Source organism: Eublepharis macularius, chromosome 4, assembly GCF_028583425.1.
Source record: "Eublepharis macularius isolate TG4126 chromosome 4, MPM_Emac_v1.0, whole genome shotgun sequence".
NCBI classification, from domain to species: domain Eukaryota; kingdom Metazoa; phylum Chordata; class Lepidosauria; order Squamata; family Eublepharidae; genus Eublepharis; species Eublepharis macularius.
Genome location: NC_072793.1, coordinates 97715929 through 97743195, shown reverse-complemented (window position 1 = coordinate 97743195; position 27267 = coordinate 97715929). Strand labels below are relative to the sequence as shown.

At 42.9% G+C, this 27267-nt stretch overlaps 1 protein-coding gene across 1 annotated transcript in view; it reads left to right on the top strand.

Moving 5' to 3' along the window:
* The window catches only part of CACNA2D2 (calcium voltage-gated channel auxiliary subunit alpha2delta 2), a 935072-nt gene that overhangs the window by 887559 nt on the left and 20246 nt on the right, over nucleotides 1-27267 (top strand). Inside the window, exons 24-27 of the mRNA XM_054977462.1 lie at nucleotides 13543-13603; nucleotides 22120-22217; nucleotides 24370-24460; nucleotides 24931-24993. Coding sequence (XP_054833437.1) covers nucleotides 13543-13603; nucleotides 22120-22217; nucleotides 24370-24460; nucleotides 24931-24993 — 313 coding nt within the window. The remainder of the gene's footprint in view (nucleotides 1-13542; nucleotides 13604-22119; nucleotides 22218-24369; nucleotides 24461-24930; nucleotides 24994-27267) is intronic.

Sequence of the window (27267 nt, the reverse complement as noted above, 5' to 3'; positions counted from 1 at the left end):
CTGCATGGGACAGGGCTGTGCAAAGACCTTCAGACTCAGAGGTGTTTGGAAATAGAATCCAATATCACTTCCAACAGAAGAAACGTTTAAGCTTCCTGAGAAGGGAGCTGCAATCTGAAAAGGAAGAGGAGCAGGAATCTCAGACAGGTCTACGCTATGTGCAATTCAGCATTACTGCTCCCCAAAAGACACGTCTCTACAAGATGCATTAGTCTCAGCAACTTTCTCTGAATTTACTGTCTTTGAGCTTCTGAGAGATTCCTCAGATAGAAATGGGTGTACAGTTGGTACCAAATGTTGTACCATTTATGAAAACCTGCTATAGTACTGTATCAACTGTTTCTGTAAGAGTTCCCCACAATTTACAAGGGTGTCCCAGTGACTTCAGAATCCAATGATGTTTTTCTGGAAATGTCATGGAACAACTGAATTGCAATTGTTTTGCATCCTCTTCGGATCATTAGATTAAAAATTCAATCCTAAAAAGAGTTACTCCTGTCTAAACCCATTAATTTCAATGAGCTTAGACTGGAATAACTCTTTTTAGGATTGCATTGTAAAAGTGAAGGCAGTATCAGTCGAACCTGGTTCTTCACAAGTTTCTGTTTTCTCCTCCTCCTCATGGAGGGTACGTTCTGAAAATTGCAGAGCATTTTTACTGTTTGAACTCACCATAGGATTTGAAAGTTCTGGTGCCTGTCACAGTGCGGATCTGTAAAAGTGAGATTTTACAGATAGCAGGAGGGTAATCAGAATCTCTGAAGCATTCCAGAGTAAAATACTATGTCCTGCTGATAAATAAAAGGCCTCATTTATTCCTCCTGGATCAGTCTTTTACCCCGATTCTGTGTACTGAGGCATTTGCTTTAGAATGTGGGTATACATTCCCACCAGTGTTAGTAGAAGTCTGCCTTACTAAGGAATGTGTACAAGATGTTCCCTCAACATCTGCTGTAACTTCTCATCTCTCTGTATCATGAAAAGAAAGAGTAAAGAGATGGTAAAGACTACTCAGTACCATAAGCAAAAAGTTGTCCGCTGTGACAACTGGGAACAAGGAAGTCCTTAATAGCTGCTGTATATAATGCTCTAAAAACCAAACTACACAAGATGAATTACGCGAGTTTCTGTGAGTGATCAGAACTACGTGTGCTCCAACATGCCCGTGTCGACTTTTCCCCTAATTTAGCATGTCCTGTAACTTCAGTCCCTGCGAGTGTCTTGTAATAGCAGTCTATGCATGTAGCTGTGTTTGCGAATGCCCATGGTCATAATCAGCCAGTTGCAGTTGCAGTTGCAGAGCACTGATTTGGGGGGGCTTCCACTTCCCTCTCCCCTTTTTGTCCTAAAATCTGGCTTACCCCCAAACTGTTTTGATTTTAATCTGGCTTGTTTTAAATTCTTAGTTGACATCGCCACCTCCCTACTCCTCCTTCCTGCACCTTCCTTCCCCCTTAACTTCCTCCTCCTCCTCTCCATGCAGCATCTTTGGTCAGGATAAGGAGGAAATGGGAAGAAAGATCATGGCAACACAATTAACCATCTGAGCAAAAGTTCAGACTCATGCCTGATACATGAACCTGAAAAGGAGGGGGTGGACAGTTTTCATTCTCCAGTTCGGCTCAACAATACAGAGCAAATTGGGTAAAATTCAGCCATGGTTTCCAATAAGAAATGTGATTTGGGGGTTTCTGGGGGACTGGGGGGGGGCATTCTAAGACCAAATTTTACCAAATTTGCTGGAGACCTACTCCTATCTGTTCTCTAACAACCTCCCAAGTTTCATAATGATTGGACACCAGGGGGACATTTTATTCCCCCTTAAAGAAGGTGCCCCCAGCCACATCCAATCTCCATTATTCCCTATGGGGAAAAATAGGGGAGCTATCTAGGGGGCTGGGGTGCATTTTGCAAGCAAAATCCACAGAATTTGCAGAGGACTTCCTCCTAACTGTCCTCTAAAGACCCCCCCCCAAGTTTCAGGGAGATTGGGCCCTGGGGAAGCCATGATCCATATGCTTCTGTAGTGGGAGTCCATTTCTCCCCACAATAGAAACAAATGGGGTGGCTGGGAGCACTTTCTTGGGGGGGGCATAAAATGGCTCACCAAGATCTCATCTATCCCCCTGAGTAGCCCCATAGTTTTCTCCATAGAGAATAATGGAGATCGGAGGTGGCTAGGCGCAAACAGGCAGGAAACAGTGGTTCTTGCTGACAGCAAGAAACGCTGTTGCCATGGGTCCCAAAGCTTGCCAGATTTTACAGTGCTGGGAAGTATAGTGCAGCCTCACCCTGTGCCAGGCACCCCTCTGACAGCCTTGAAGAGCTAGGAGGAAAGCCCTCTGATCCATCGATGGATTGGTCTTATGCATAGATGAAAAAAAGAGGAATCTTTCCTGGGAACAAGAGGATGCTTGGAAAGTGGGGATTTCCTACCCACCCATTTGCATAGCTCCCCTGCTTCCTGTTGGGCTGAGCTGCAAGATCTCAGTAAAGGTGTGAAATCCCTGTTTTTCAGCATCCCCTCATCAGGAAACCCAGTTGGGGGGGGGTCCTGATATGTCCAATGGAGTAGACAATTCTCCCTCACAGAAAAGTTACAGAGGAAGGTTTGAGCATGCACAAAGAGAAGGTGCATCATGGGATACCATTCCTCATCTGAGAGGAACGGGAAAGAAACCCGGGCCAGCCCGAACACAGGATCAAGTGCAGTGTGACTGTGGTGTGTAAGTGAACAGGAAAACGGGGAAACACGCATAAGTGTGTTCACATGCCTTACTCATGTAATTTGTCTTGTGTAGTTTGGCTCTAAGTCATATAGAAACTCTAGCTGGAACTCTCATTTTGTCTAGTCAGAGTTGACATAAGGGATCAGTTATGCCTGTATTCAATCATCCATGCATAGAACATGGAGTTTTCCCACACTCCATTCCTGAAGTCCCTTGCTACCATCCCAGAAAGATCATTTCTGGGGTTGCAGGACACACGCAGCTGGAGGGAACAAAAGTGAGAAGAGACAAGGGAGTGAAATTGCTCCTCCACCTTCTTCCACAAGCACAGCTCCATTAGTGGAAAGGTGCAATTCTATCCCTGCTTGCTCTAGCCCCTCAACCCATGTGGCTGTTCCTCCACAAGAGTCCTGCAACCCTGGGAATGAACATTCCATGAATCAGAAGAGGGGCTGCTGGAATGTAGGAAAATGCCTGCATGGACAACTGGACTCAAACCAGTAACTCTCATGATTCATGGTCTCCATGCCAAGAACCTATAGAAAATTGATATTTAAAATCACCTGAGCTGTCAGAATCAAACAATCAAGTAACTTGAAAAGCTGGATTACATTCAGGACAGTAAAACGAAGCTTCCCATTGGACTGGAGTCTGTTCTACATGATAGCCAATACATCTGAAATGTTCCCATGAAACATAATGTGCTGTCCTCTTTCGTGTCATCCCCCTCCTCCCCCAGGATACAGGCATTCCTACAGCCTATGCAACTGAATCCCTATTGAATTGCAGAGATGCTCTAGCAAAAGGCATCCTTGTCCATAGAGATTACTTCAATTTGCTAAATGGGATTATACTTCTTACAAAGTTTAGCATTTGAGAGGGCTATAAAGGCAGATAGAAAAGTAAATGGGTGCCTAAAACACTGAGGAAGTCACAAGTAAATATGGCCACCAGACTCCTTATGGCGCTAAGGATTTATCAACAGAGACACAATTTCAAGCACTAGGGTTCTGTCTGTTGTTCTCAGCCCTGTTCTATCAGCATTGAGCTGTCTGCTCCCGGTTACCCTGTAATGGCAATGCTGATGGAATAATTATTTAGTGTTTTTGTATTCCTTTCCTCTCCTTCCTTTCATTGGCTTGTATCCAGACCCTGCCTTACAGTTCTGTTCAAAAACAACAGTCCAACCTATGGCTGTGTTCCCTGGAAAAGGGCCACATGTGTTTTGCAATGCATTGTGGGAGACATTAGTGGGGAAGGAGAGGAGTTTTAGTGGTCTCACAATTAGCTTCCTTGTATTGGTGCATTTTAAGGGACAATTTGTAGTTAATCTAAAAAATTCAACTATGATTAGATTATTAAAAGTGAGTGGGTGGCCCTCACAGGAAAGCCTGCAACAGCTATTCTTCATTTACTTCAAGACTGAGTCATAGAATGTCCAACCAAAAGACATTCAAGCAGCTGAATGAAGAGCTAAAAGTAGCATGTGATTCACCAGGGAACAGATAAAATAAACAGTATATTGGGCTATTGTATTTTCTTTCACAGAGCTAAGGAAGAATCTTATACACTTCTTTAAAACAAGCAGTGCCACGTCTGAATCAGCTGGATAAAAATACTTATGAAATGATCATCTTCAAGGCAGTTCACCAACAGGTCCTAATCACTTCAGTGGAATTTCTAGGGGCAAAGAACGTTGAGGAATGGGCTGACAGGAGGGGGGGAAAGTGTAAGAAAATCTTAGATAAAATATGTCCCCAGAAATTTTATCACTGAACTGTACAATTAATTTTAGTCAAAATACTAAGTATTCCTGTGCACATTATAAGGATTAAAACACGAAAGGTGAAAAATTTAGAAAATGGCACTTTATGTCAGAGTTAACATGTATCATTCACTGCATGGCTGAAACCTTCTGTATTGTAAGTACATAATATCATGAAGGGTGTATGTAGTTAAACCCAGATAATATATAAATATGAGGGCTTTAAATTGCTTCTGTGTATCCAGGTTGCTGCTCACATATACACAGCTGGGATACACTGCTTTAAACAATACATTTAATCCGCCATCAGAGTACCAGCTTGCATTCTCTCTTTCTCGCCTTCCCCCTCCCCCATTCTGGTCCTCTGATGAGTAACACCAGCAATGAAACAGCTGAGGTAAGTGTCCACTCCCTTCCATCTCTCTGCCTAACTAGGAAGAGTCACTAAACACGCTGGCAAACACACTGAATAATGCACTTTATATCCACTTTCAGTGCACTTTAAAACTAGATTTTACTGTGCAGCAAAATCCACTTGCAAACAGTAGTTAAAGTGCAACGAAAGTGGATTGAAAATGCATTATTTTGCATGTGTAAGACACTAAGTGTGCATCAGAGAAAGGTAGTTAAAATCAGAGGGCTGTGACAGACATGGTAGCACCAACAGGTCACCATGAAAGGAGCAATCTCAAAAGGATCATCCCTTTGGTTCATGTTAGTGGACACCCAGTAGGCATGGTTAGGGAACCCTTGTAGTTAGTATATTTATTGTCCGTGTTTTCTTTCTTGAATTCTCATAGATACTCAGCCTTTGTTTGCATTGAGTATGCATTCTCAGTGACGACTGGTCATATCTTAGTTTATTATTCATGTGTACCAGTGGATGCTTATCCAATCAGAGGAGGTTATATTTGATATTGGTAACATTTATCTTTCACCCTAGTGAGAGTAGGATGTTATTGTTCCTTTATAGTCACTGTTATTTTGCACAATTAATCTCTGCTGTTTTTTATCCTTGCTCAGCAGAGGGTAATATGCCTTGGAGTTTTTTTGTAGTTAAGCTGTTAATTTAGAGTAAATTCTGGTATGCAATTAATTCTCTGTGCTCTTAATAGCTGGTACTGTCCTGCTGCCAAGTGCAGAGTGTTAATTAATTATTGCTAACTGCTGCTGTGCTGTGGGGATTGTGATTAGAGCTCAGATATGCCTGGCAGAAGCTGATGTTTGCAGAGCAGCAATGTGGGGGAAAGTTAGGGTTATCTTCCATTAGTTCCAGCAGGGGAGAGTGATACATGGCGAGGTACATGTCTTCTGTGGGTTGTACCAGTGTATATTAGAGTAAACACATGCTGAAGAACACAGTAGATCTTGTTTTCTGTACTGAATGAGGGGAGCCAATGGGGAACCCATTGACTGCTCGTTTGTTATGGACATACCACTACCTAGTTATGGTGAACTCACAATACCGATAAACCTCCACATAGGCGGAAGCCCTGTTAGGAGTCAAGTCTGCCCCCAGAAACATCCAGATGGTTTTCACAAGGCTAGATGAGTATTTGGCTGACTCTGCCAGATCCTCTATTGATCCCCTAGTGGATTCCTGGAATAGGAAGTATTTCAGGCACCTGACACAGCAGCCGGAGCATAAGCTTCCCTCTAGCCAGAGCATACGCTTCCCCATTCTTTACTGGGGAGTTACAGGCAATGAGACAGCAGAATGGCTAGATTGCAACTAAAGAAAACCTGTCAAAGATCCAGAGGAGTTAGCCGTGTTAGTCTGTAGTAGCAAAATCAAAAAGAGTCCAGTAGCACCTTTAAGACTAACCAATTTTATTGTAGCATAAGCTTTCGAGAATCAAGTTCTCTTCGTCAGATGCATGATACAAACTGGGCAAATACAGAAGAGGAGGAGGGAGAGGGGAGAGAAGGGGACATATATCAGAAGGGGACAAGATGCAATTAGCGGGGAGGCAACCAAAACATTCCTTTGCTAGTAAATGTAAACATCTCCTTTCGGTGTGGAGTCAGTTTGCCGTGTTAGTTTGTAGCAGTATAAGCATCCAATTCCTATGTAGTATAAGCCTTCGATAACCACAGCTCTCCCTGCCAGATGCATCTGACAAAGAGAGCTGTGGTCCCCAAAAGCCCATACCAGGTGCCACTGGGCTCCCCCAGACCACGCCGCTGTAAAGGAAATTTGTTACCTGTGATAATGTGATAACCATTCATAGTCTCTATTCAGTCCCAGCTTGGCAGAGTCAAATTTGCATATGAATTCCAATTCAGCAGCCTCCCGTTGGATTTTGAAAGGTTTCTGTTGAACCACAGCGACCTTTAAGTCTTTGATGGAATGTCCTGGTAGATTGAAGTGTTCTCCCACTGGTTTTTGGAAGTTGGCATTTCTAATGTCAGATTTGTGTCCATTTATTCTTTTGCGTAGAGGTTGGCTGGTTTGTCCAATGTACAGAGCAGAAGGACATTGTTGGCACATGAGGGCATATATCAGATTGGAGGATGAGCAGCTGTAAGAGCCAGAGACAGTGTAGTTGATGCCATTGGGTCCTGTAATTGTATTCCCTGGGTAGATATAGGGGCAGAGCTGGCATCTGGGTCTGTTGCAGGGCCTGGTACCTGTGCTGGTGACTCTGCTGGCCGATTCATGATTGTAAGTGAGAAGTCGTTTAAGGTTGGGGGGCTGTCTGTAGGCAAGGAAAGGTCTTCCACCCAGGGCTTCTGAGAGAGAGGTATCTTTTTCCAGGACGGGTTGTAGCTCACTGATGATACGTTGGATGGGTTTGAGCTGGGAGCTATAGGTGACAACCAGTGGTGTTCTGTTGTTAGTTCCTTTAGGTTTGTCCTGGAGCAGACTGTTTCTGGGTACTAGTCTGGCCCTGTTGATTTGTTTCTTCACTTCATTTGGTGGGTACTGTAGTCTCAAAAATGCTTGTTGTAAATCTCTTAAGTGTGAGTCTCGGTCGAGAGCATTGGAGCAGATACAGTTGTAACGTAAGGCTTGGCTGTAGACAATAGACCGAGTGGTATGTTTAGGGTGGTAGCTGGAGGCATGTAGATATGAGTATCGGTCTGTTGGTTTCCGGTATAAGGTGGTATTTATTCATCCATTATGTATTTGTACAGTGGTGTCCAGGAAGTGTACCTGTTGTGTAGAGTGGTCCAGGCTTAGGTTGATAGTAGGGTGAAAGTTATTGAAGTCCTGATGAAATCTCTCAAGGGCTTCCTTCCCATGGGTCCAAATGATGAAGATGTCATCCAGGAATCTTAAGTATAGTAGTGGTTCCAGTGGATGGGAGCTGAGGAAGCGTTGCTCCAAGTCCGCCATGAATATGTTAGCATATTGTGGTGCCATGCGTGTGCCCATGGCTGTGCCATTAACCTGTAGATATAAGTTGTCACCAAATTCGAAGTAATTGTGAGTGAGTACAAAATGACAGAGTTCAGTGGCGAGGTGTGCTGTGGTTTTGTCTGGGATAATATTCCGTATGGCTTGCAGTCCATCTGCATGTGGGATATATGCCCTCATGTGCCAACAATGTCCTTCTGCTCTGTACATTGGACAAACCAGCCAACCTCTACGCAAAAGAATAAATGGACACAAATCTGACATTAGAAATGCCAACTTCCAAAAACCAGTGGGAGAACACTTCAATCTACCAGGACATTCCATCAAAGACTTAAAGGTCGCTGTGGTTCAACAGAAACCTTTCAAAAACAAAATCCAATGGGAGGCTGCTGAATTGGAATTCATATGCAAATTTGACTCTGTCAAGCTGGGACTGAATAGAGACTATGAATGGTTATCACATTATCACAGGTAACAAATTTCCTTTACAGCGGCGTGGTCTGGGGGAGCCCAGTGGCACCTGGTATGGGCTTTTGGGGACCACAGCTCTCTTTGTCAGATGCATCTGGCAGGGAGAGCTGTGGTTATCGAAGGCTTATACTACATAGGAATTGGATGCTTATACTGCTACAAACTAACACGGCAAACTGACTCCACACCGAAAGGAGATGTTTACATTTACTAGCAAAGGAATGTTTTGGTTGCCTCCCCGCTAATTGCATCTTGTCCCCTTCTGATATATGTCCCCTTCTCTCCCCTCTCCCTCCTCCTCTTCTGTATTTGCCCAGTTTGTATCATGCATCTGACGAAGAGAACTTGATTCTCGAAAGCTTATGCTACAATAAAAGAAAATCTGTGATGACTTTAATTAATATGATTTAAACCCCACTTGTAGGCATATTCTGTGGCAGTGACTGTGGTATAGAAGTTTTACTTCATCATCATTGTTGACCTTTTCCAGTAGTAAAGAGACTGCTCCAACCTAGTTTTCATCCAGATAGAGCCTTAGAACTTTACTTTCTACACAGAATCCCAGATCCATTCCAACCTAAGGACTCCACTTTAGAATCAGAGCCTCTACCAGTGGTGCCCAAAGCTTGTCCGGTTTTATTAGATGAGTGCCAACTGTCAACATCTGAGCATGCATATAAAGTGCTTGATGTGTTATACCCCCCACTACATGCCCGTTTGATCCCTACACATGATTCCTACACATTTTGGCTGATGAAGGTCTCTTAAGGATGACTAATAAATTTCATCTTGGTTGATGGAATTACCATCTTGCTTCCTTGCATGGTTTAATATCTCAAATAAATAATTGCAATATTAGTGTTAGAGAGACTTCTTTTGTCCTTTTATATTATAGACCATCTCAAACTTAACATGCTAGTTTAAAATAAGCAAGTGGGTGGTGGCATATCAGCTGCTGGTGCTATGGGGTGAAGTAAGTACTCATTTCAATCTGGACTTAGGGTGTGAATTGCTTTGGTCACCCTGGTAAATGACCATTGACCTATACTAGAAAACAGATGGGGAAGGGTGACCCTGTTGATTCTCCTGGATCTCTCAGTGACTTCCAAAGATCCTTCTGGACAACCTGTGTGGGTTGGGCATGAGAAATATTGTTCTGTAGTGATTTCCTCTTCTGTCTCAGAAGGCAATTTCAGGAAGTGATTGGGAGACAGTTGTTCTGATGGTTTCCATCTTGTCTTCCATGCTTTGCAAAATGTATTTGAAACATCCAAGTAACATCAACTAATAGTTTGGAGCATGCAATCATCAGTATGCTATTGAAACTTAACTCTGGTTCTCCTTTCCCTTTGCATCAGATGTAGCAGGATCATATATGAATGACTGCCAGAGAATACGCTAATCTTATATGGGGTCATCATTCTCTGTAAAGGGATGGTTTTATAGTTTAAGAGTTTTTCTGGACCCATCATTGGCTTTTGACACACATGTGCTGGCCCTGGAAAACAGTCTGTCCTCTTAGCTTCATTTCTTAATGCCAGCTGTGTTTCTTTCTAAAGATTAAGGACCTGGCATCCATCTTGTATCCTCTGGTATCTCTTGCCTTACAATGTACATTTCCCTTGCGAACAGATCAAGCTTCACCTGTTAAGTAATGCAGCAGCTCAGCATTCCATATTCTTTATTAGTTACTAGTTCTAAGTAGAGATGGGCACGAACCTGAATACGACCCCCCCAAAATACCACAAACTGCTGGTTCGCGAACCAGTGGTTTGTGGAAGCTCATTTCCACAAACTTCCACAAACTGGTCTACTGGTTCATTTGCTTCATATTAAAGAGCAATGCCCCTTTCCATGCCACTGCAAAGCAGCAGAGAAAGGGGTAGTCTAAATGGCCATTTCCCCAAGGAAAGCAGCAGGTCCCTTTAAACTATCAGCTGGCAGGTGGCAGGGGGGGATCCCGCTTGCAAGCAGCAGGGCACTTTAAATGCCCAAACCCCAGAGAACCCAGCCCCCCCCAGCTCCAGCCCCACACTTACCTTGTCTGGTGGTTGGAGCAGAGGAGGCTGAAAACGGCCTTCTTGCTCCTTGCGGGAGGAGAGGGAGGAGGCCACGGACCCACAGAGCAGTGGAGAAGGCTGAAAATAGCCTTCCCACCCCTCAAATGGCTGCCGCGGTAGCCATTTGAGGGGCAGGAAGGCTGTTTTCAGCCTCCTTCTCCACTGTGCAGGCCTGCAGGGCCACAAAGGAGGCCAAAAATGGGGCTGGGGTTTGTGGGCCATTTAAAGGGCAGGAAAAGGCCCTTTAAACAGTCAAATGCCCCTTTCCCTGCTGCTAAGCAGCCGGAAAGGGGCATTTAAACCCCACAAACCACGAACCACAAACTGGTTCGCGAACTTGCCCCAGTTCATGGGAGTTTGTGGTTCCTGGTTCGTGGAAACCCCATGAACCACAAACCGCATGTTTTGGGTTTTTTGTGGTTCGTGTCCGTGTCTAGTTCTGAGCCAACTTCAAGGGCTGGGCTTGGACCTTTAAAACCATAAACTGATAAGGACTGGGGTACCTCCTCAAGAATTATGATCAGTGCACAAGATTTTTCAGGTCCTGCCACAATCTGTAGTGAGTTTTTTCTCCGCTAAATATACGATGCTTCTTCCTCCCAAGCAAAATCTGCCAGGACTGGTATATTGAAATTTTGAAGAATAACTTTTCCACTGAGCTTTTTGTCGATGCCAAGCTTATTGGTGATTGTACTTTTTTTTATTAGTTGCTAATTTTTATGATATTGCAATTAAATAGTTTAAAACAAGTGTTGTGGTGTATTATGGATCAGCTAGTATGTTTAATTATTGATTGCAGACCTCTTTGTCAGAAAAGCAACACATATGCCATACTATAAATAAATAAAATTATTGTGAGGGTGATCAGTGAATTTGGACTTAAATGAGAAACTAAAGAGATGGGGGAAACTGGGAGAGACCAGAGAGGTCAGGGAGGAATGGAGACTCGACTTAATTTAAAGTCTCTCTGCACAAGACGCCTGGGCTCATGTTCATCAAGTGTCAGGAGATGCAATGTTAGCCAGGAAGCATAGTTTTGAAAGACAGAGCTGGCAAAGATCGCTCTGGAGGGGATGGATTCTCTCACAGCTCTCTGCCACCTCTGGCGCTGCCGGATTGTCTCCACTTCCAAAGCTTTTACCCTGCTGCCCTCACTGCTTAAAACTCCAAGTTAGCCACGCCTCGGCAGGGCAAAGGCTCCAGAAGGGGAGACGGCAAAGGCAGCAGAGGGCTTTGTGAGAATCTGCCTCTTCCATAGTGATCTCTGCCAGCTCTATCTTTCAAAACTATGCTTCCTGGCTAAGTTTGCATCTCCCAACACATGAAGAACATGTGTCAGATGTCTTGTGTAGAGAGACTCTGAGAGAGCAATCCTAAGCAAGTCTATTCAGAATCCTACTTAGGTCTATAAATTGGGGCATACTCCCAGGAAAGTGTTCTTAGAATTGCACTGTTAATGTTGGTATGGGTAGATGTCACTCAGAAGAATAAGAATACTGTAGGCTTCCTTTCTTGGGCTCTCCAGAATATTGTTTTTTCTTCACCAAATGGTTACACATTTAGAACAGTTCTAAGCAACTGGGATTTCTTTTCCTACTCCTCCCCTATAGGAGATGCAGCAGGGAGGGCTATACTACCAATATAATTATTTTAACTGGATAATTAGAACTAAACAAAAAGGTAATTTGTAGACTAATTTCATCAAAATGCAATAGGTTGGATCCTATCACTCTGTTCAGCTAAATGTAGAGCCTTCCACCAGTTCCACAAGCTTTCCTCTGATGAAAGAGGCTGTGCGTTTGAAGGAAGATTCTGCATTCGCTGGAGTGGTAGGATCTAACCCAATAATACTCAAAGAAATATTTACTAATCAAACCCAAAATTTTTCACCATACAACTGCACAAAAAATAATCTAGCCCACTGGAAAAAAATAACAAATAAATTTCATGAGTTTCTTCAGCAGCCTTACCAGCAGAGCTAAGCATCTCTTGTGTATTACTGAGTTCTGCTGTTGAGTTTAACCTATCATGTGCATGATTGCTATGTGCTGTCAGTTTTAATAGAGCCCCTCTAGTTGAATAACCACTTACTCAACCAGAGGATTAAGCAAATGCTCATAGAATAAATTACAGAGGGTGAGAGAGAGGTAGGAGACAAAATGTCAACAGCATATGCAGTGGAAAACCAGCAGTGGAAGAGCACAGATACTGCTCCATGCTTGATGTGGCGATATTAGTAGGGTTCTCAACTTCTAGGTGGTGGCTGGAGATCTCCCAGAATTACAACTGATCTCCAGGTGACAGAGGTCATTTCCCTTGGAGAAATTGGCTGCCTTGGAATGTGCTCTCTATGGCATTATACCCAGCGGAGGCCCCTGCCATCCCCAAACCCTGCTCTCCCCAGGCTCAACCTCCCAAATCTCCAGGAATTTCCCAGCCTGGAGCTGCCCAAAGCAGAATGATCTATATCATGCTCAGGGTCGGGAAGGATGACTGTTGCAGTGCTTTGAGACCACTGTCAGCCAGAAGGCCACTGCTGTTCCCTCTACAATGCATTGCATTTTACCTCTATCTGATGGGTAAGTCTTTGGTTGGACTGTCTTCATAAAGGACCCTGGTTTGGCCATGTTGATGCCTGAAAAATAATTTTTATTACAAAATATTGTTTTAGTAATTCTCTTTCCGTATGAGCAGAGCATGTGATTTCTTTTCTTTGTTAATATCGTAATAAGAGAGAGATGCCCATATGACCTACCAAACATACATATATATAAATATGAGCATATATATATGTGTGTGCGTGCAAATGTATAGCCCCATAGCAATACATATGCCATCAATCAAATATATTTAATTTCAGACTGTAGTATGAAAAAATACCAAAATCCTCTAAATGTTGGCAACATATTGGCTATAACTTTCCTTCTCGTACAAAGCTAGTTACCAAAGAATCTTCTCTCCTTTCTCTCTTGTTAAAATTAGTGGTTTGCCTCTTTGTCCATTCCTTTCTCTCTTTTTTCTTTCTCTCTTTCTCCCCTTCTCTTTCTCCTCTTTCTTTCTCTTTCTCATTTTCTTTCTCTTCTGTCATGTTCTGAAACTGAAGCCTCCTTCCCTCATGTCAAACCCTCGCCGGATAACGTTACCTTTCTGTTGCAGATTTTGAATACCTGCTGCCAAACAGCTTTGAGTCCGAGGGACATGTATTCATTGCTCCAAGGTAGCTTTGCGTGTGAGCTTGCCTGAGGTGTCCATTCAACCACTCTTCCCCCAACACTGACCCTGGGACTGATTCAGCTCCCCTTCCCATCCCCACTTCTTATCCTTCCACACCTTTAAATATTCTATTTCATCACTCCCACCTCTCTTAGAACTGACACCTCCTCATTGTGCCAAAGTCTTGACCATTTTCTTCTTTTTGTGTCTGTCGTATTCCTGTGTGCCACTTTGAGACTATGGCTGCCACCTGCACCTTGTTTTAGACATCACTGTGGTTGGCAGCATATGTCCCACCTTCTGTTCACTCACTTACATAAGAAGAGTATATATGTATGCCTGCATATTATATATGTACACATACATATATAGGTATAGTTTCTGAAAATCCTCACAAAACAGAGCCATATTTGGATCATGCTGAGATTACGCCCTCATGTTAGTTAAATCTGAAAACTATATCATACACAAATTTAACCAAGTTTTAAAAAACATTTGGAAGGCAAGAGTGTCATTCACATCCCTATATACATACCCTATTCACAATTTTGACCAATAATTTCCAACAAAATACTTGTTTGCTGTGAATATATCTTTATCTTGTATGACTGATGCTTTTATCTGACCTCTGATTAGATGACCTACTAATTTTTAACATCAACATGACATTTTGCCTTTGTTTTTTAAAATAAATTATAGATCTGGCTCACTTTTACTGATAGTTTTGGATTCCTGAATCACAAATACCTAATGATTAGTAAACACTTTGATAGCATGTTACATAGTACAATATTTTATTAGTGAAAATATAACAATCACCAATTAGAACTATTGTTCTAAAACAAAGAATAATATATTTTAGCATTGATGACCCCACTTGGTTGTACAGAAATTACTTTAATTACTTCAGAAGACATGTTGCTTCTGATTTTTTATTTGCTGTTTAATATTCAGTAAAGACAAACTATTCCACTGAAGTATATAAGAGATCATAAAAGCTGCTTTTATAAATCTTATTATTTCAAAGACAGTTCTTTCAAACTTTTGTAATAGGGAGATGTTTATTGACAATATTCAGGAATACCATCAAAGTGCTATACACCAATTTTACATGTGGTATCTTGAGAAAATGCAATGCTCAATGCATTATGAAAAGCATAGTAAGATCCCATTGGGCCCTTTCTCCTTCAACATAGGACAAGAAAATTATAGTGAATTTCTGTACATCACATGAGGAGCAATCCTAAACAGGTCTACTTGTAAGCCCCATGTTATTCCATGGGGATTTCTCCTAGGAAAGTGTCCTTAGGTCTTCATCCATGGACCTGATAACTTTCCATAAATTTAACTTTTTACAGATTATAATGAGCTTTCAAGAGTCAAAGCTCTGAAAAAGGGAAGTTTGACACTTAGAAGGTTATACCCTGAAAATCTTGTTGGTCTCTAAGGTGCCACTGGACTCAAATCCAGCTGTGCCATTGCAAACCAACATGGCTACCACTCAAAACTAAAACATAAACAAGACAGTCAAGGAAATTTACCATATTTTAGTGAGGCCTATTTATAGCATCAAAGAAATATGTGAACCATTTTTCCTGGAATGGTCTTTACAGCATAGTGTCTAATTAGGTTGGTTGCTAAGTCAGAACAAAAAGACCTCTGTGCTGCCAAGCTGTAATGCGTTGGGTCATGTCGTGATGGCTCTTTATTTCCAGCTGCACCATCTGTTAGCCCTTCGGCACCAATAAGACCAGGCAATATGCTGGTGAGACTGTATGATATCTCATCAATACTAATATGGCCAATAGCCCATGGTAATTTTCAGAAACCATATATCACTAATGATCTATTTGTGGGTGTGCGAGCACATATATCTGTACACATTTGTGTAGATATATAGGTGGATGCAGTGTTGTGTACATAGAGGTCTTTGATCTGCAAAATGAAGTGGGTATGCAAGATGTTTTCTACCCACATAAGAGGACTTGCAATATATTGATTGAAAGTGGTTACTAAAGTAGAATAGACTTACCTGTTAGCTAACTCTGCTAAACTATGATTACAAATATTTACAGATATCTTATTGAGAATTTTATCCAGAATTTTTACATAAACGTGTTCTAAGAGTTACTGGTTAACACAGATTCATTTTGTGGAATGTAACAGGTGGAAAGCTGTCTTGGGGCATTTGTGACAAACAGGTGATGGCAAAGGGTTCTTCATCTTGCCCAATATAATAATCTATCTATAACAAGCATGGAGTGTAAGTGGAGTGCCCTGTATACCTATACATCTACATTGCTGATTTTTCTCATTAGACACAAATGCATCCTGTCACTTAAAGGGTTTGTTACTAAGTCTGTCCCAAGTGCCAAGTCCAACATATGTCAATGAATCTAATACACAGCTTCATTTAAGAATTCTTAATGGGCTGGATCCAACTAGTTGTAAACAGAACAAGGATCTTTGCTGCCTTCCCCTTCCTTGTGCAGCCCCTGTACACCCAAAAAAGCCACTTCTGGGGGGTCAGCAGACTGTTGCAATCATTAAGACTGGAATGTAACTTTCCATGGCCTGACCGATTTGGGGGGTGCAATTGTGTAACTCAGCTAGCAAAACATTGATTGTGGTCTCCAAAACACTATACCTGATGTCACAGTGACTTAAGGACCTAAATATGAATCCATTATATGCAGTTTGCTAGAAAAGGCAAGCCTTACAAAATATGTACATTGGCAGCTACGGTTGGCAACCTCCAGGTGTGGCGTGCAGATCTCCTGGAATTACCACTGATTGGAGACTGCGCAGAGATCAGTTCCCCTAGAGAAAAGAGCTTGTTTGGAGGTTAAACTCTATGCCACTATACCCCACTGAGGTCCCTCCCCTCCCCATGTTATACACCCAAATCCCATGAATTTCCCAACCCAGAATTGGCAACCCTATCAGCAACTCACCATGGAGGAACATGACACAATAGGGAGTAGACTGGACCATATTTGCCTGCTACATAAGACTATTTATTCATCCGCTTCTTTTAAGCTGCATCACCCGCTCCCCATGCTATGACACACAGGCCAGCCAATCAGTGCTGTGTGCAGTCTGGCAAGAAGGTGGATTTAAGTTTTAGCCAGTCAGTACTATGCCTTCTGTTCCAAGCAAGAAAAATAGATTCCTCATGTTTTTGATCCACGCAAGGAAATAGATGCAGGTATTCACCCTACGTCTCTCATCCTCTTTTAGAAAAGCTAGAGCCCTGCAGCCCGAAGGCATAATTGTTCTCGATTCCTTCTGGAAAATTCAATCTTCTCCAGCAGCATTTTCTCATTACCTCTTTTCTCACACACTGGGGTAGTTCTGTTCTGCGGCCATTATCGCTAATAGGAATTCTCCAAGGCTACAGGCTTCTTTAAAGATTTACTACAGGTGATTAACAGCCCCAAATGGGTCTACATATGGGCACATTAATTGGCTGTGTGTGCATTTTGCAAATGTTGAGCAGAGCTAGACTAACTCTTACTTCATCCAGGCCCAGCTAAATTTTTAAAGAGTCAGATCCTGTCAACACAGCATAGCCATGCTTATCCTCATGATTTTGTCAGGGCAGCTATTTGATCAGAACTATGACCAAGTCCTCTAATAATGATCATTTTCAAGATTTGTCCCAAATAAGGTATTAACTCCAAGAACGGTTATTGTATGGTATCATCACTATAGAGAAAGAATGCTAACACTCCAGATGTTCAAATGTCCCATTACAAAGAAACCTTGCCATCTGCTGTTTCTGATGCAGCATTTTCCCACTATCTCTACATAGATTTATTTTTATTTGCTATAGCCAACTGCAAGAACCACAGGAGGCCTCTGGCACTACAATAATCTGTGCTTAGCAAACTCATTAACTCCTTTTTTCAGCATCAGAAAGTCCAAAGCAGCATCAAAAATAATTAAGAAAATCAGACTCTAAATTAATGTGTGCCTTTACACTTCACTCTTAAGAGGCAATGATGAATAGGATCACTCTCTCACTCTTTGTCTCCCCCCTCCTTCTTTCTGTATATTAGCTACTGGCAACACAGAGCCAGTAAGTCAGCAACGTTCACAAGAACTTTGCAACTACAGCTAATGGAAAACCCTCCAAAAGAAGAAATAGGCTGGCATAGCCCCAGGCATAGATCTGTTGTTTGCAGCGAGATCTATGGAGTGATTCACTATCCTTCATATACGTACATGTTCACAGAAGAACACCCTGTCCTGGATAGCCCAGAAGAGCCTGATCTCATCAGATCTTAGAAGCTAAGCAGTGTCATCCTTGGTTAGTAATTGGATGGGAGACCTCCAACGAAGACCAGGGTTGCAAAGCCAGGCAATGGTAAACCACCTCTGTTAGTCTCTTGCCATGAAAACCCCACCAGGAGTCACCGTAAGTCAGCTGTGATGTGAGGGCACTCCACCACCACCCAGAAGGACAGTCTTACACTCATATAATACAGCCCATTAGAAAAGGTGAGGTCTGAGAGAGCATCATCTGAATTCTGTCACCTGGATTGTTTTTATGGCAGACATAGTACAAGTCTCTAGTGAATGTACCTATCTTTCTGTACCCTAGAGAGAGCACCTATCTATCTATATGAAAAATACAGATATGTCTGGACTTTGTGTGTGTGTGTTTAGTAATATTTCCCATGCTTAACTGTGGGACCAAGCATGGCTGGCCATCTTGTTTTCTTATTGCTAAAGAGTACTGTGGAATATTGATTTATTCCACAAATGAGATAGATCCTCAGTGTTTCCTCTCCAGCCTTCCTTCTCCACTCCCTTCTATCCTGTCCCTCACTTCCTCTAAGTTGAGTTTTAGGGAGGAAGCATTTTGAAATTGAATAGAACACAAAATGAAGTCAGCTGATTCACCTTTTGGAAACCAAGGGAGTGGCACTCATTTTAATGGCTTGATTTATTGTGATCAGAGCCAGTGAAGAGACCATATGTGGCAAAGAGAGCATATGGTGAGTTGAGCACTAGGCGAATACCAACATGCACTGGTTAGAACTCACACTACATTATTTGGGGAAGGGAGACAAAATGCTGTACTATAAGCAGGACAGACAGGTTGTGCCTTTCTCTTGACCTGCATATAGATGCCTCTTGCCCTTCCTGTCAGGCAGGTAAGTACTGTATCCCCTTTTTATAGGAGGATACATAAATACCATGTCCCAGGCCCAGCATCAATGGAAAAGCCATACAGGAAGCTGAGCAGACTTGCCTCCAAATTCAGGCGCCTCTCAGCCACAGTCAACAAGTGCTTCACCTGCTGTTGACTCAGTTTCTGGTTGCTCACTTCACCAGAGCTCTTGGCTGCAGTGTCATATCAAAGGATGCCATATGTGTATATGATCATGTATGCAATTGGGACCAATGCTCCTGCTACTTATGAAGCATGTCTGCACTATTGGATTACAGTGCTCTCCACTTATCATCCCTGTATAATCCACACAACTTGTTAAGGGTGGAACTGCATGGCCAACATGCAGTTCCAGTTCCATTTTTGCCTCATAACGTTAGCATAAGGTTAAATAGGAGGAGTGGATTAGGACATTAAAACAGCCGTGGTGCACACTGAGCTAAGGTACACCCTGTAGTGCTACAGCAATGATGACAACTACACCATGGGCACTGCTTGGCTCAGTTTGCTTCTGGGAGCCAGTGGTGCTCTATGGCAACAGTTCACCAGGAACCTTCCTATTAAGTTAAAGGGCCAGTCCACCCTTATAGGGATGCATTTGCATGAGAGAATCATTGAAACTGGTGGTGTGTAATTCTTCCTTCATCTGCTGATTCTTCCTCACAACTTTTCATTTTTTCTGCCTATTTACAACCAGCTCCAAGGACAGAAATAAACCTGGGGAAGGGGTATGAGGAGGCATTGCAGTGGAGAATAGGCAAGGGAAGGGGTTTAAGTGCCTTCCATCCCATTGATTCTTTCCTGCAAATGTCCCCTGCCCTTACATTACCATTAACCAGCAAACACATGTTTGGGGAGCATGTTTGTCAAGATATTGTTCTATTCTAATCTATTCAAAACACATGTTGAATTGTCACTGGCTTAGCTGATAGTGTCAACTGGTTTCTTTGCAGATAACGGATCAGTTTTTCACCCTTACATTGTTCTTTAGTGTGATAGTAAAAAGTAATTACATGCACATATGCAGAGAGGGTTTTGGTGACATTGTTAAAACACTGGCCACCGTGGGGATTTTTTTCTATACTATATATAGGAAAGGAATCTAATCATGATTGTTTAAAAGCTAGTCTGACAACATAAACCTGGTGCTCTTGGCTGATTGGAATGGTCTTAGTGAGCAAAGATATATATCTGCATAGACTGGCCTATTGTATAAGTGGCCTGTATAGTATATACAGTTGCTTTCTCCCTTGTTTATTTGGGAGTATATATTCTTTGTAGACTAGAGATAAGCTAAGAAATGTAAGTCAGAGGTAGTTTCATTTAGTAGATAGTAATGGGTATTATTCCCAAAGGTATCAAAAATCCATGCTTGTATGATTTGTAACAATTTAATACCTATATTTCAGGTGCCTAATTTGCATTAGTTTATTGTGGAAATCAGTGTGGAATTAATATCATCAAACCTCATCAGCCAGATTTGTATGCTCCTAGGGATAAATATTTTATCCTGCTCTGTGTTGTACAGCTGTTTAGTCAACTGTTTAACTTACAGCAATTTTTCCTGATGGACCACTGGCCTAGAGGGCCAATGGTGGTCATGAACAGGTAAAGCCAATCCCCAGCTATTCTGCCAATGCCTCAGGGGCTACTTGGCCCAGATCCCTCACGAACAAAGGCAGTTCTTGTCAGATTGCAAATTGTTTCCTCCCACGCAGCTGCCAGTTTGGGGGAGAATGCAGTGGGTGAGCTAATGCCCACTGCCAGTCCCAGTGAGCTGAGGGACACTGTAGTGCTGACGTAGCTCCACAGGGGCAACTCAGCTTGGCTTGCTCTCTCTTAATCTTGGCTATTCTAACCTAATCCACTCCTGGGAGTGCCCTCCAGTCCTCCCTCTAGAGAGACCAGGTTTATAGTGGAAACGTAGACCCTTACATCCTAAGCCTCCCACTGAAGGAAAACTTCAGGACTCATATTTCTAAAATGACCTAAGGAACAACGTTTAAAGGAAGTTCTGGCAAAGACGAGAAAGCAGTTTAAAAGAAAATATATTTCTTTAGAATAGCAGAGCTAGTCCAAAGCTGCTCAATAAAATGAATTTATTAGACTGCCACAATTATGATTGAAATAAAACCCTCAGACAAATAATGTTGACTTCCTTTAGGGGCTTCTCCTTCCCTTCTATATGGCACAACTTCTAAAAACACAGAACTGCTATCCCAAAGGGCATTGACTCTTCAAGGTTGCTAGTTACATTTTACTTAAGGATTCCCTGGTTTTCTCTAGATTCAATTCCCAGATACCCTCAAATGAAATGTAATGAACTCTGAATGCTAAGTTGAGTTTTCTTCAGTTCACTTATTCATTCCTTTCGCAAAACTGCTCTTTTTCTTTGTAAATTTTAAAATTGAACAGCTATAGCAAGGATAATAATGGGGCTATATAGACTACACAAAAGGTCAAAGTAAAGAAGGAAACTCACAGAGTGTGAATAGAGGAAGACCTGCTTTTGCCACTGATCTTTCCATAACTTAGAGTTTAAAATCCTCATACGAGTTATCAAATTAGCATCACTATTGCACCCACTATTGCACAGATCAAAAAAAACTAGGACCATCTAGCTTCACAGTGCTGGTGCTATGCCCTAGATAATATTAGGAGCTCTTTCGGGTAGTGATTAATGCCATCAATGAATAACAGGAGTGCCACAAATGTTTATATTACCATTAAATTCCCCAAGCCACCATACCCATGCAAACTGGCTCCAGATTTTTTTATAGTCTTCTACAGTGTAAGAAAGCCAAATATCACTTTCTTTTAAAAAGAACTTGGCCAACCATATGCTATGACTACTTGTATTCCTAATAGGCCCTGATAATACTAAAAGGCACATTGGTATGTTCAGTGTAGATATTTGTTTTGAAACTATTCAGATTCATGTGTGTATGTATGTATATACATACATACACATCCTTCCTCACTGACACTTTCTTCTTCACACAGAGGCATCTAAACAAATAACTGACAAGAACATACAAGTACTAATACTTCATTGTGCACAACAGGGCCCTGCATAGATAGGCATCAGCCTGGAAATAAGTCCCCTGAACTGTTTGAGTAAGGATGAATATGAATGAGCTCAACATATTTGCCATACCTCTTGTTGCACAGATATATACAGACACCATTGAACATGTGCTGTCATGCGCAATAACAGGTCTAGGTAACTACCTCACTCACGTTGCACACAGAATCATAATTATACCAGTTCTGAGAGGGGAAAAAACTGACAGTAACTTTTTCATCCTTCCACACTACAAATCTTTTCACCCTAATCCCAGAGAATATTGCAAAGCCCTCAACCTGTCGGATAACAACACTGAATTCCTGGAAAACTTTATCGCCCTCATGGAAAAGGTGACACCCGACTCTGAGCAATGTAAGTACCTCAGGGGCATGCAGTGGATGCACAGCCTCATCTCAGGAAAGGCTCGGCAGTAGGTGGGGTGAGAGAACGCAGGGAAAGCTAAGGAATGCTGCTTTCAATAAGCAGGGCAATGTTTTGTTTGCTAAAATTCATGTATGTGGATGTAACTACTTTTGCACAAGCTTCCACTTCAGGGGATGGTTGTAACATCAGTTACCTTGATATAGCGAAAGGTGAATACTAGTCATCATCAGTGATATCCATCAAGATCATCAGTACTATCACTTGATAATGCTGCTCACCATGCATGACTGTGGCTGTAAGTATGCAGGGTTGTCCAGCCTTGAACTGGTTTGAATCAAATCCTCTGGGGCTGCCAGTCCTTGGTTCTAGTGTGTTAATGGAAATTTTTCACAAAAGCAGCTCATAAATACAGCACTTTTTCTCTGAGAGAAAAGCCCCTTCCAAAGTGTACAACCACTTCTCATTAACCACAGAAAAAGCCATGAGATTGCAAATAAAAAATAGGCTGATAATAATCATTCATTAAAACTTTAGATAGTTCACTTAGTTAGACATTAACTAAGAAGGCTGTGGGAATGCCTTCCTTGAGAGTTTTAAAAGCAAATCTGAGAAGACATTTATCAGGCATACTTCAGGTATCCTTCCTGAGGGGACACTTAGAACTAGATGATCTAAAGACCAATCCTATCTCTATTAACAAATGCCATTTTGAGTCATCTGTCACATTCTAATGTGACTGACGGCCAAGCTACAAGTGACAAATGACACTTGAACCGGCAAGTGGATCAAGTGGAAAGCAAGTGGAGGGCAAGTGAACAGGGAGGAATACACTTGCTGTTCAAGTGTCATTCGTCACTTGTAGTTTGGCCCTGAGAAAGAACTCCTAAGAACTCAAGGCAATCCTAGTACAAATGACAAAAATATTTTTAACATGTCCCCATTGTACTAAACACCCAACAGTGGCGTTACAAACACTGCATGGACCAAGTGAAGTTGCAGAAAGCCTTGGGCTGCTGTTGATACATAGAGTAAGCAAGTAGGAGGAGAAGGCTCTTAACCAACCATGCAAAAGCAGCACTGAGATAAATGCTGTAGGCATTACAAGGTGCATGGACTAGAGTCACCTTGCCTGTGCTGTCTTCCCCTGCTATGCCAAAGCAGAAGAGAAAGGGGCACGCTGCACGCACTCCTCTTTGCCTACACAGGGGCAATAGCATGGGGAACAATGCTAGTATCAGTGGACAGCTTTTATCACTAGGACAGCTTCAGTAAGTGAGAAAGGCCTGGAGCAGATAGGATGCGGGATGGGAAGAAGAAGAAAATGTGACCTTCTCCTTATACATATCCCTGTCCATAAACTTGAAGATCTTTTAGCTAGTGATCCTAATGCAGCAGGGCTTTCTGAGCTCAGGGACATTGGCAGAGCTGAATGAGAACACACACACACCCAAAAAACCCTGCTGTAACAATAACAGAAGTAATTCAGTGGACTGCCAGCACTGAAAACACTGGCTATACAGGCCTTAGCCTCTATGTTGATTCTCCAGGGCAACAGGTTGGCAGTTACGTGAAACAATTTGTTAGTCTAATCCAGCAGGATCTTCTTAATATTTTAACAATGCCGAGAAGAGTAGTCCACAAACCTAACAAGAGTCTTGTAGTATCTTAAAAGTGTGTCTGATGAAGTGCTCTCTGGTCCATAGAACAAAAATCCTCTTGTTTGTTTCTACTGAAATAGACTAGCATGGTTATCCCTTTGGAATTTTTTTTTTGACAAGCTGTAAAAAATAGCATAAAACTGTTGAATATACTAGCAGAGCTACACATATGCTCTAGAGTTTCTTACTGTTGTGAACATCCATCAACAGAATATATATGTGATAAGGCAACACAGCAGCCTCTTCTATGCAAAGACCACCTCTGCAGGGCATTGTAACTAATAGCTGGGAGGATCTATGATACCCTGCATAGCAGGCTTTATGCCACACCTCATTTGCTGCTGGAGCAAATGAGAAGAAGGTTCTCCATGAGAAAGACAGCAAGCAAGAATACAAGGCAAATGGGGAGGGATCCCTTTCTTGGGTCGCTGATGGGCAAGACTTTGGCTTACTGTACATTCATCTTTCCTTTCTCTTCCAAGGTAATAACTTCCTCCTTCACAACCTTATCCTGGACACAGGAATCACACAACAGCTGGTAGAGAGAGTATGGAAGAATCAAGACCTAAACACGTAAATATGATCTCAGTTCAATATCTGGTGCCTTGAAGAAAATGACCGCTGGGAACAGAATTTTACCAAGTAGATTTCACCACAAACTCTCCTTCCAGAATGGGAGCTGAGTTGGCCAGTGGAAAGGGACAAAAATTACTGCTTAGACAGCCACTTGACAATGTGTGTAGTGAGTTTAGAGCTTAAAACAATCTGAACTGCCGTATAATAATGGTAAGAGCAAGAAATGGCCAAAGAAGCTGCACTGCACAGGGGTTTGGGCTACATAAGGTTATTGCACAGCTGAAGATCAGCTTGCACTCTCAGAGCTCTACCTTTAGCGCAATTCATGCACTGAATTGCTTGCTGCACAGTTACAGTGGCCAATACTCATGCTAGAGATACGTGACAAAGACAAATTAATGAGGGAGGGACTGTTGGTATAAAGCTGATGGTTTGCAGTTGTAACTGTCTATCTCTGCCTCATATAGGTACAGCCTCCTTGCTGTGTTTGTTGCCACTGATGGTGGCATCACCCGCATTTTCCCTAACAAGTAAGTATCCCTTGTTAACTGTATGGATCTGTGTATAACTGAATACATGGGGATAACTGAATACATACACACATAACAGCACAACCAGGGAAGACGGCCAATAACAGTGGAGGTACACCAAATAAAACAAAAAGTCTACACCCACTGGTGGAAGACAATGATACAGGGAGACAGACAAATGTTCCTGGGGAGGGAGTTCCAAAGTTTCAGCACCATGACTGTGAAGGCTTTCTCCAGTTGCCACTTGTCTAGCCTCAGATGGTGGGGGGCATCCAAACCGGGCCTCCAAAGATGACTGGTGCAACTGGGTAGATTCATATGAGAGGTGGTCCATCTGGTATGCGTGCCCCAAGCCATTTAGGGTTTTAAAGGTCAATACTAGCACTTTAAATTAGGCCCAGAAGCAAATTGTGAGCTAGCATAGATGGCCCAAGACTAGAGTGATATAGTCCCCTACGACCCACTCCAATCAATATTCTGGCTGTAGCATTCTTTACCAACTGTATCTTCTGAACAGCCTTCAAGGATAGTTCCATGTAGAGCTCACTGCAGCAAGCTAGTCTAAACGTTTCCAGGGCACACACCACAGTGGCAAGATCTTTCCTGCCAAGGAAGAGTTGCAACTGCTTTACCAGCTGAAAATGCTGAAAGCCATCCCTGGCCTCTGCTGCTTCCTGTTTATCCAACAAGAGCCCTGGGTCCAGCAACACCCCCGAGCTATGAACTTGCTGCTTTAGAGAGAGTGCAAACCCGTCCCCAACAGGAGATATCCCCGTTCCTGGGTCAAACCTTTTCTCTACCAATAGCACCTCATTTTGTCCGGATCAATTTTCAAATTGTTAGCCCTTATCCATTCTTAAACTAGCAAATGTTCGTGGTTTCCACAGCCTCCCAGGAATCTGCTAGAAGTAATAGATAGTAGATAGAGCTGAATGTCCTTTGCGTTAGCATATAAAGTCTCTGAATAGGGTTACCAACCTCTGCAGCTTTCCCAGAATTAAAACTAATCTCCAGAATACAGAGACTAGTTACCCTGGAGGAAATGTTACTTTTGGAGGGCAGAGTCTTTGGCATCTTTGCTGAGCTCCTTCCTCAGGCACTGCCCCCAAATCCATAGGAATTTCCCATGGCAGAACTGGCAACCATATCTCTGAAGCTATGGACTTGGATAGGGGACCACAAGAAGTCCCATGGAGGAATAAGGTAATAAATATTTTTAAAAATAGAAAGGTAGTTAAATTGGCTGGTGCATCAGCTGCATTCATTCCTTGCCAAATCAGATCTAGCTATAGTGATCCTTGCCTTAGTTACATCTAGACTAGGCGGTACTCTTCTGGGGCTGTAGCTAGTGCAAAATGCTGTTGCTAGACTACTAGTCAAGGCCAGCTACTGGGAACAGGTGACTAGACACGGGCAATACGAACGAAAAAAAGCCACGAACATTGGGTTCAGCTGTTCGTGAACAAGCCGTTCGTGTGGCCCCATTATGAACTAACAGGTGGTCCTTGCAAAGCCTCCGTTCATCAAGCCAGACAGTCTGTCGCCTTTCAATCAATTCCCCTGTCAATGGAGGTAGGTAGGGACTGAACTCTGTATCAACTCCTTCTGGCTTTCCTTCTAGCTTTAACCCTTCCCCTTCCAGCAGACAGTCCAGTTTTTGCCACTCTGAAGAGAAAATGACAGCAAAGGGGGTGGTGCTGGCTCTCCTGGCGCAAGAGGGACGGAGAGAAGTCTCTGATGGCTCTGCCCGCTGTCAGAGGGACAAGGAAAGTCCTCTCATCCCTCTGACAGCGGGCAGAACAAAGCCCTGTAGCGGTGGCTCGAGGGGAGTCCCCTCACCCCTCTGACAGTGGGCAGAATGAAGCCCCATGGCAGCGGCTCTGCCCACTGTCAGAGGGATGAGGGGAGTCCCCTCATCCCTCTGGCAGCCGGTAGAATGAAGCCCCGTGGCGGTAGCTCTGCCCACTGTCAGCGGGATGGGGGGAGGGGAGTCCTCTCATCCCTCTGACAGTGGGCAGAACAAAGCCCCGTGGTGGCAGCTCAAGGGGAGTCCCCTCGTCCCTCCGACAGCAGGCAGAATTAAACCCTGCAGCGGCGGCTCTGCCCACTGTCAGAGGAATGAGGGGAGTCCCCTTGTCTTTCTGACAGCGGGCAGAACGAAGCCCCACGGCGGCAACTCTGCCCACTGTCAAAGGGACAGGGGAGGGGAGTCCCCTCATCCCTCTGACAGCAGGCAGAACGAAGGCCCACGGTGCCAGCTCTGCCCGCTGTCAG